The following is an 11,087-nucleotide window of genomic DNA, read 5'->3' on the forward strand; positions in this document are numbered from 1 at the left end:
TCCTCAGGGTGTGTCCAATCCATTTCCATTTCTTCACCTGTATGTCTTCCTTTACTGGCCTTTGGCTTGTTCTCTCCCACAGTTGAGCATTAGTGACTCTATCGTACCACTTGATCCCTTCTATCCTTCGTAGGCATCCATTTACGAAGCTGTGCAGTTTCCTTGCTATTGTGTGTTACAAGTGCTATAAAAAAAAAAATGCTTACTAAAAAGGGATTTTTTTCACACCAACTTGTGTCACAGAAAAGCCGAGCCAGAGTCAGAGCGTAAGTCACGGAAGAGAGAGGGCAAGGAGAAGTCTCCCAAACATAGCTGCTGTGCCTCGTCCAAGAAAGACAACAGTGAGTCCTCAAATGAAACGGAGAGAGAGAGAGAGAGAGAGAGAGAGAGAGAGAGAGAGAGAGAGAGAGAGAGAGAGAGAGAGAGAGAGAGAGAGAAAGAGGGGGAGGGAGGGGGGGAGGGAGAGAGAGAGAGAGGAAGAGGGAGGGAGAGAGAGAGAATATTTTATGATGGAGCAGGTTGCCTCTACACATGAGACATGTATTTACTAATGTCCTGTCTTGTGGTGTGTATGCATAAGTGCACCTGACCTTTGTAACTTTTACTGCCATTGTAAATGACCAAGACAACTTTTTCCCCGTGAGATGAATATAGATGGCCATTGTCATTTTTCCCGCCCCCTCCCCCCCCCCCTCCATCTTAATTATAACAATAATTATCTTTATAATGATGACAACAATGATGATGATAATCATAATATTAATGATGGTATTTATAATAATAGCTGCTGTAGCAAAAGTGATAATAATGACAATAATAATAATAATAATATCATAACAATATTGATTATCATGATGATAACATTAATAATATTATAAATAATAACAATGATGACTAATGCAATTATTTTTATTGATAATGATAGTAATGTAGTGATACTTAATGATAACAACGATGACAGAAATAACAATGAAAATATTACTATGCTTCTGTAAGATGACAAAACTCCTTTTTTAATTTTGGCGCACAAATTTTTTTAATGCCAAACCGAAAGCCTGATCAGTAACCCTTCTTGTGTGAAAAAAATCAAATGGAAACTGACTGGTTTTTTAATGAATTCAAATTCAAATTTCGGAATGTCTATTTTTAAATGAATACGCTGACAAATAACCTCTTTTTCTTGAAACTGCTTTGAAGAAAAAAAGGCGTTTTGTCAGCTTACGGCAGTATGGTAAGTATAATAATTATAACAAATCTGATATTAACAACAGTGGTGATAATTGTGAGTTTTAAAGAAGTTCTATCGAGTATATTTAGTTTTTCCTACTGGGATGTTGTATCCCTCTCTTGCCTGCCTCTTAAATGCTCTAAATTATGCCAATGGCGTCATTAAAAGTCCCCTTTCTCCTCAAGCCTGTCCCTGACCGATGATCCCTTGATTTGAAATCTTCACCCGCACACACTCGCAGGCTCCCTTGCACTCCATCACACACTCTGGGGGGGGAGGGGGGGGCTCTCTCGTGGTCTTGAGGTTTTGTTTGTTTTTGTAAGAGTTTTACGGCTCTCACAACTGCATAATGTCATATGAGCATTAAGGTGTTCGCCTCTCATTCAATTGGACTTGGGTTCGAATCCAGATAGCAATGGAAAATTTTCTTCTCTTAAACTTTCTCCTTTCACAGCCTTTCCTGCTCTCTAACAATGCTCTATTGTCTGCTTTCGTCTCCACTTTCTGCCCCCAGCCCCTCTCCTCTTTTGTCCCCTTCTCTGGGCTCCTTATTCTTTCTGCAGCCTTTCTACTGCTACTACTGGGCTCTTTGTTACTGCTGTCTTTCAGCCACTCCCCTGATTTTATGGTAGGTAAGATCCGCCCCTAGCCTTCTCGGATAAGGGTGAAAAATCTCGGAGATCCAATATGCAAGATCCCTTGGTGGTCCCAAATCGATAATAGTAGGCTTAAGCCGCTACTCAGGCAAAATTCAAAATTTCCTACTTGCTAGAAATGTTTAATGTGTCCCGCGCGCTCATATGACCTTATGCATTTGAGCGCCGTAAAACACTTACCAAAAAAAACAAAACACACTCAGGTGGCCACACACACACAACTCACACGCACACACAACTCACACGCACACACAACTCACACACAACTCACACACACACACACAAACACACAGACGCTCACACACACTCTCACAAGCACACTCACATAAACAATCAAACATACTCTGACTAACACACACACACACAAATGCACACACACTTACACAATGGCATCACACTCTCTGTTGACCCTAACCCCTCAATGCATCTCCTCCTCTCCTCCCCAGACCTCCAGACGTGGGCCTTTAACTTCTTGAAACACAACAAAGAGGATAAAAAGGACAAAGAGAAGATACCGGGGTCGGTGCCCAAACCTCTGCCCACCCCGCAGAACTCGGGCTCTGGGACTAACAACCTCCCCTATGCCTCCAATCCTTTGAGCGGCGGTGGCGGTGCTGGTAGTAACTCACCACCGTCAGCTTCTAGCGTTGATGACGGTACCGTAACTGCTAATGCTGGGGCAGCTGCTACTGTCCCAACGCACTCGTTTGTCGTGTCGCCCGGGGAATCTGTGGTGATTGGCTACTGTGGGAATCTCAGCACGGGCAACAACATCAGCATCAACGTCAGCAGCAACAACAACAACAGCAACAACAGCGAGAGCGGCGGCACTGGAATGGTGGCGTCGGGTGGATCCGGGGGTTCGAATCCTCTGGTGGAGTTTAGTAGTCAGACGTCCAGTGAAGACAGGTGAGAGAGTGTGTGTGTGTGTGTGTGGATAGGTGTGTGTGTCATTGTGGGAAAATTAGTGTTTGGGGTGGGGGTGGGGGTCGTATGTAGGTGGATGTGTGTTTTTGTGTGTGTTGGGAGGAGGTGGGGTGGGGTGCTTTTCTATGTTGGTGTGTACGAGTTGTTTTTTTTCTTTTGAATGTTGGTTTTTGCGTGAGTTTTAATTCTCATCCCACGAAAGGCATTTGTGTCCCAACATGTTGGAATTAAGTGCTCGTCAATTTTTGTACATGCGGAGTTATTGGTATGATCTTGAAGCTTGTGTATTTGTCTTTTTCTGTTTTAAAAAAATTCTCATAGGTCTGGAATAGGAAGTCAAGATGTTTGTTATTGACGATGGTGGGGCTCGCCTGGTGTGGGATGTGGGATCCTTGAAAACTGCATATTTTTAATTTTTGCACCTTTGATGAACATTTTTCTGTAAAATCCACACAGAAATATCTTTTTAAAAGGACAATAAAGGTGCTGAGCCAAAAAAAGATTATTTTTTTTAAGTGCCTCAGTCAGAAAAATTCTAGTTTTTTTTATTTCATTATTTTAATGAGCTCCTGATTTCACCACAATGCCTCACATATAAAAATTTGAGAGGAGAGACCTTCATAGCATTATTTTTATAGCTTAATTGGATGGATTGGAACCTGTGTAGATTCAGAATGGATTTGGTTGTCTTGCCACCCATTCAGTAGTTTGTTGTATTGCCGACTGAGCTAACTGCAAGCCTTGGGTATGTGTTCAAGAGTGCATGATTGTTTAAGTTTATGAGTAACTATTTGTCAAGTGTGTTTATTTTATCAAATGTCTTTTTGTATGTGTGAGCACGCTTGTAGGTTCATAACCCATTATGTTTGTTGATGTTTCAAGGTGTTATTTGCGTGAGAGTGCATATTTTTGCACATTTATCAGCTCTTGCTGTTTTAACGTATGTGCTATTTGTGGATGGTTGGCGGATGCTGTGGTGTTGTTTGCTCCTTCTTTCCCATCAAACATCTGGCATCCTTTATCTCTCTGCCTTCTTTTTTTTGGTGTTTTTTTACTCTTTTGGAACACCTCTCTAATCTGTGTGGGTGGTTGCCGGGTGCTCTGGTGTGGTTTTCCTATCAAACATCTATCGTCCTTATCTCCCTTCCTTCTTTTTTATATTTGTTACTCTCTTGTAACACCTCTAATCTTCTGGCGCTCATATGACCTTATGCAGGTGCGAGCGCCGTAAAACCTCTACTATAACAAAACATCTCTAATCTGTCACACTTTTATAACCTTATTGTGTTGCAAGTCCCATAAAACTTTTACTAAAACTTAACTAAATTCTATAACTTACGTGGGTGGTTGGCGGGTGCTTTGGTGTAGTTTGCTCCTTCTTTCTTGTCAAACATCTATCATCCTTATCTTTCCTTTATTTTTTTGTGTTTTGTAACTCTCTTGTAACACCTCTAATTTTCGGCACATATTTGACCTTATTGTATCGCAAGTGCCATAAAACTCTTACAACTAAACTAAACTGTTTACTGTATGTTTTGCTCTGCAGGTCAGAGAGCCCAGATGACGCCTCCGTTGTCTAGAGACTGGAGTTGAAAAACAGGCAGTTGGGATGGAAGGATTCTCACGCATGCTCCGAGAACTGTGTGTGTGGGTGTATGTGTGTGTGTGTGTGTGTGTATGTGTGTGCGTGGGTGTGTGTGCGTGTGTGTCTGTGTGTAGAATCTGTGTTTTTAGCTGCTTGGAAAACATATCCTCCACACAATACAGAAACTACAGGTCTGCACTGTGTAGCTGCTGTTTTCTCCTTCAACGAATGTCTACAAAGAATCTCTGGGAAACAAGTGCATGAAGCTGAAGTACAATCGAAGCTGTCTAAGATGACCACCCAACGCCGAGGAGAAAAGTGGTCGTCTTAGTCTGGTGGCAGTCTTACACAATGCCATTATAATGTAAAAAAAAAAATACATAAGGGAAGAAATGAGAAGTGGTCATTTGTACAGGTGATTGTCTTATAATAAGTCGCTTTTAAGGACAAGCGGGCTAATCCAGATTTGGGGGGTTTCCAGAAATCTTGACCTGCACCAAAAGTGGGCATTGTATGGACTCTCTAATGATATGAGCAAATAAGGTTGCTGCTTTCCAGTATTATGATGGAGAAGTGCTGACATCATCTCAAGTGATGAAGGTTGAAAACTGGTAAACGTGTACAGAAACTGTGAATTGCTGGTTTTCATGCTGTATGTCACTGATGAGGTCAAGTAAGCCAAGGCTGTGTAATAATGTCAAGATGGAAGGTTGTGAAACTGATTGGTTTTGTTTTTGGTCGTTTTGTGACTAAATTTTTATCTTTGATTGAATGCTAGGAAGTGGGTGGTTGGCGGGTGCTTTGGTGTGGTTTGCTCCTTTTTTCCTATCTTACATCTATCATCTTTATCTCTTTTACTTTTTTTTTTCTTTTTCTTTTGCATGTGTGTTTGTTACTCCCTTGTAACACCTCAAACGTTCGGCTCTTGTATGACCTAATTGTGTTGCAAATGTAAAATTCCAGAAAACTAGGAGGTTAAAATCTTTTTAATTTTTTTTTTTTTTTTACTGCCTGATCTTTGTACAATGTGTTGAATTGGGCATTTGAACACTTTTGATGTTAGGGTTTTGTCTTACGTTCATATGTTGACATTTTAAAAAGTTGAATTCTCTTTTACTTGGCAACAATTTTTGCCTAACCCTTCTAACTTTACTAAATATATTCTGGATTTTTTTTTCAAACTTGACATAATTAGATGGAGTTTGAAAATTGTGAAGTAAATGGAATGTTTCTGAAGTTCTTTACTTTTGCATCAAAGTTGTCAAGAAATTTATTGGTTGAATAAAGCGTACAAATGTTGCAAAAAAGGTGGTACTGAGGGAAACGATTTTGTAAAAGAATTTTGACGTCCACTCGCTCTGTTCAGTTACAGAGTCCTTTATTTTAATATTTTGACTTCTGCTGTGTTGGTTTTGGTTTTGCCAGGGTGCGAGATCGAAGCGACTTCCCCTTATCCTTCCATCTGTTTTGTTTATTTGTTACCTCTTCTAACATTTCTAGTGGGTGGTTGGCGGGTGCTCTGGTGTGGTTTGCTCCTTCTTTCCTATCAAACACCTATCGTCCTTAACTCCCTTTTTCTTTTTTATGTTTGTTACTCTCTTGTAACACCTCTAATCTTCTGGCGCTCATATGACCTTATGCAGTTGCGAGCGCCGTGAAACTTCTACTAAAACTAAAACTAAAACTAAACTAACTTCTAACATTTCTAACTTTAATTGTTCACACTTGTAGTTTCACTGTTGGGGTGATGTGCACATTATTTTCATACGTTACCGTCTGATATAATTGTGTTGAAAGAATGTGTTATTATTCTACTGAGATGAATTCAGAATGTGTCTCTTTTTTTTTTTTTCCTTCTCGTTATGACATCATCATATTGTGTAAAGGTTGATGGTGATGTTCAGAGCTGTGTTTTTACTGTAGAGCTGGACTTTCTTGTCCATGATTCATTTCTCACTTTAGTTATTCACATCTCTATTTTCATTGTTGGGGTGATTTTTACATGTTTCACACGTTGCATTTTGATATAATTTTATTAAAGAATGTGTGGTAATATTTGATAGCTTCAATGGCTTTGTTGCAAGGGTTTTGTTTTTGCTGTCATTGTTGTAGTTTTTGTTGTTGTTGGGTTTATTGGTGTGTTTGTTGATCTGAATTTTCAGCCATCCATGGTTTGATGATTAAGCTCTTTACTATTGCAAACTTAGAATAGGAGTTTGATTCCCACGTAAGGAAATCTGTTAAATTGAATGTATTGGTCTTTCTGCTGATATGTTGTTTTCCCACTCAGCCTGGGTTGGCCTGGAGAGGCAGAGTCAAAGCAACCAGTCTTTTCAACAATCTTTCTTGATAGGTTTCCGTTTTAGTAAGTTTCATAGCCCTTGCAACACAAAAATGTCATATGTGAGGCAGCGTTGTGAAATCAGGCGCTCGTAAAATTTAATGAAATTGAAGAAACTGACATTTTTCCGCCGATTTGGCGATTGTTACAGAATTTTCGTATTTTGGCTCGACACATTTTATGTCCTTTTAAGAACACAAATCTGTGTGGATTTTACTGAAAAACATTGAATAAGGGCACAAAAAAATGTACATGTTCCATTTCCACGGATTCGCAAGCAAATGAAATAACCAAACCTTGGCCTCCAATTTCTCGCTAATTTTACTACTGAAATCCCTACCTCATTCTATCACAAATATCTCAACTTTTATTAAAGATAAATTAGTATTTATTTCTTTTTCACCTTTGAAGTTTGCTGCGCTAGTGTAGTGAGCCGCTCCCAGAGGCTCACCGAACATAAAGAATTAAAGATCTAAAATTGTGTCGATGAAGGTGCAAAAAACACCTAGATTTTTATTTATATATTTAAAAGGTGAGTAACAAAATTAAGGTAAAATGAGTAAGAAACATGAGGTAGCATAAGAATGTAAGAGAAAAAGTAACACAAAAAAGAAACCCTCTCTGATTGAGATATATAGTGCTTTATTCGTATTCAGGATAACTGGGATTCATGGATGGATATCATCTGTATATATATGAATAAACCAGACTGCATGCAAATCGCAACCTTAGAATTACAAAGTTCTATCGGACATTTTTGGCCGTTTTGAGTCACTAAGACTATGAGGTCAGAAAACAAATGTTCTATCTGCTCTATCAAAATCGTAACATTATTCGGGGCTGTTATCATGATATTCATAGAACTGCATTCCAAAAAGCTAGACATGTCGTGAAACTCAACATTTTTTACATCAAATTTCTCACAATAGCAACTGAGCAGATAGAACTTTGTAATTCTGGGGTAGTGAAATCTCACCAAAAGTCAAACAGGGACACACACACACAGGCATTAAGTCCAAGTTGAACTAAAGTGTCACCGCTGACCTTGCAACTATGTTCGTTATTACATGTCAAAAGAAATACAAAGAAAACATCTTTTGTGCTGAAGTGTTGTCAGTGAACCGTGTCCATTTTACAACAAAAGCTTGCCCCTGCATCAGTCTTTCAGTTGGGTTCTGTTAGCCGTGTCAGTCCCCTCCTCCTCATAAAGCCACAAAGAATAAAGTATAGTTTGTATAATTTGTTATATGAAATATTATCAGTCAGGGTTCTCTCACACTCTTGACGGTTTTTGTCATTATAGTTGGTCAACATTTCTCTTACTCTAAACGCATTATATTATTTATTTTTGGACGGTTTTCTTCATGAAAACACAAATAACTATAACTAGGGCAGGAGTTCTTTAGTAACAGTAACTTTAGACCTACCAAACAGGCAATTCTTTTCTGAACAAAAATGAGTACAAAGTGCATGTATATTTTTTTCCCCGTTGATTTAACAAGCTGATGATTGGAGGGCACCACTGGTAGGTCCAACTTTTTCATTTCCCCTGTTGTTTCTAGCTGTCTGTCTTACTTTTTCCCAGTATATTATGTGCTAAATTTAAACAATTTTGGCTTTGAAAACCGTATGAGGAGTAGTGATCTACACTCACGTGCTGAACACAATGCAATTTGTAAGCGAAGCGAGGTGTAAAATATATTGCATATAAAGGAAAAAGCTAAAAGGAATGTGGTTTCTCAGTCTGCCAATTCTTTGAGCTGACCAGTACCAACATAAAGACTGATGCAGCTGACATTGAGGATTAGAACATGCGGTCACAGGATTAGAACATGCGGTCACAGTCCTGAAACTACAGAAAAAGTTCAGTAGAATTACATGTAGTAATTATACCAGTCGAGTAAACATAGCTAGTCATCTTTACTTTGGTCTAAGAAACACACTCCAGTCACATTGTGATTAGTAAATATAATCTTTTGGCACACACAGAGGCCTTCTACAGAACCATGAAATATGGAACCAGTGTCGGGGAAGCTACAGTGTAAGGCCCTTCATCACTGCATGCAAGTGACACAAGTTCCATTCTGAAGTGTGGAAGTTGAATTATTGATTATCTCTGTCCTTCTGCTGAGGTAGTGTGGTGGAATCAGGCTCTCGTCAATTTTTGAGCACGTAGAGTTATTGGTATTGTCTTAAAGTTTGTTCCTTTGTCTTTATTTGGATGAAAGAAATATCCATTTACCTTGAATACAAGTCGAGATATTTGCGAAAGAAGGAGGTGAGGGTCACCTGTTTTCAGAGGTAAAATTAGTGAGAAAATAGCCGCCAAAGAATAGTTATTTCCTTAGCTTAAGATTCCGTGGTAACTGAAAACTTTCATTCTTTGTGCCTTTAATCGACGTTTTTCAGAAAAATCCACACAGAAATGAGTTCTTTATTAATGGGCATGAAAGGTGTTGAGCCAAAAAACAAAAAATTGATAAAAATTCACAAACCTGCTGAAAAATGCAAGTTTCATTACTTTGATTATTTTGACGAGAGCCTGATTCCACCCCGCTGCCTCACATATATATATCCCACTCTACAAGGTAGTTTCTGACAGGCAGCAGCCCACTCTCTAAATAATCTCGAACAGGGGCATAGCACATTTATTATCATACTTGCTCTGTATAAGCTTACTACCAACTATGCACCCCTGTCAAGTCACCATTTACTGTTGTTTGGAATACACAGACATTCCACAGAACCATGCCCACCTCCTAAACGATCTAAATTCTGACATTGCGGGCATAAAACACCTATTCAAAAAAGAAAAACGAAAAAAAACCCAAACGCATCGACATAGAGGTATAGAATGGAATACACACATTCTAACTTCAACACAAAAAAAATAGCAGAAATAGTAACACCATTTGTATCTTCTCCTATTCTGTAACATACTGCTCCCACTATGATCTGAACGTTCAGACATTCCAGCTCTCAGTGATGTAAGAGCATAAATGTCTGCCTCATAGTCCTGAGACTTCAAAGTTTCATATTCGCCACTACAGGGACAGGTAAAAAAAAAATAATTTCATACATGTCAACACTAATACTATACACTCAATACAGTGTACTTTATCTTGCACATATGGGACTTTTCGTCTACAAAAGCAGCTGCTTTGTCTCACATGGAAAACAGGTTAGGATATGCCTCAAATTTGGATGTTTATAATTTTTAAAAAACTTTTACAAATAACTCATGTGAAATTGAAGCCATAGCCTCCAATTCTCCTGTTCTCCAAGAATGCAGTGTTTTGGGGGAATTTAAATTTTTAAAATTTCATTGAATCCCCAAATAAATGTAGATTATATCATCTACTAAATAAATATGAACCTCAAACAAAAATGGCAAGCACTATTTTTTAATTTTAAATAAAAAAGTGCTTTTTTTTTTTTTTACTTTACTAGACTAAATGGACTAATTACTTTCGATATTATTCATATATGCTACAAATTACAAAAATTGGTGGGGGGGGGGGGGACACAACTTTGTTTTGTCTAAAAAAGGCAGTTCACATAGAATAGACAAAACTTCATAAACTCGTCCTCTGACATTTTCTTGTAGCCATCTTGGGAAAAAAAAGGGGAAACACTGCTCGTCTGACATAGACGACGCTTTGCACCGTTGTGGAATCTCTCAGCCGTATCTGGCAAGCGCAGGTTCAAAGAGCTCAGACTTATAAATACTTTGATAAAATTATATTTATACAAACCACTGCCTATAAGATGATACAGAATCTTATAGTGTGGGTGTGCACGCATCTTTTACTGAGTGTAGTGTAAGTGAGTGTGTGCTAGCAAGGATCAGTAGCAATCTTTTGTGCATCAACTTATTTTCAATATAAAAATGAAAAGAAGTCACACAATAAAAAAGCTACCAAATAAGACCACCACTAAGGCAGTTGCCATTCGAAAGGAAAGTGAATATCTAAAAGTACAAAAAGAAACAGCATAAACACACACACACAAGAAGTACAAATTGGAAAATCGAATGAACACATTTGAAAACCAAAAAAGTACAACAGGTAACGGTCAATTTCTGAGGGCTGCCATTTTATGCAGTACAGTACAGAGAGGACAGATTATGTGTAAACTGTCTTCATTGTGGCATAAAAACACATACATTTTTTTTTAAAGGAGAGAGAACAGCTGGAGATACAATTTAACCTGCAGGTGGTGGTAGATTTTACTTTTTTTCTTTCCCTTTTCTTGTTTCTGCTTATTTTGCTTTTCTGTCTCAGCATTAGATTACTACAATGACCAAGTCGATGAGCTTCAGTTTCCTCAAAAGAAAATGATCCCTCACAT

The 11,087-nt window shown here is 38.5% G+C and overlaps 1 protein-coding gene across 2 annotated transcripts in view; it reads left to right on the forward strand.

The window, feature by feature from the left end:
• LOC101856013 (E3 ubiquitin-protein ligase TRIM37) overlaps window positions 1–4,780 on the forward strand; it is a 70,275-nt gene extending 65,495 nt beyond the window's left edge. For both annotated transcript variants that reach the window (XM_005095356.3, XM_035968975.1), the window contains exons 24-26: window positions 244–341; window positions 2,331–2,793; window positions 4,358–4,780. In XM_005095356.3, the coding sequence (XP_005095413.1) occupies window positions 244–341; window positions 2,331–2,793; window positions 4,358–4,391 (595 nt within the window). In that variant the 3' untranslated portion in view covers window positions 4,392–4,780. The remainder of the gene's footprint in view (window positions 1–243; window positions 342–2,330; window positions 2,794–4,357) is intronic.
• The last annotated feature ends 6,307 nt before the right edge of the window (window positions 4,781–11,087 follow it).

Source organism: Aplysia californica, unplaced genomic scaffold (assembly GCF_000002075.1).
Source record: "Aplysia californica isolate F4 #8 unplaced genomic scaffold, AplCal3.0 scaffold00102, whole genome shotgun sequence".
Lineage (NCBI taxonomy): Eukaryota > Metazoa > Mollusca > Gastropoda > Aplysiida > Aplysiidae > Aplysia > Aplysia californica.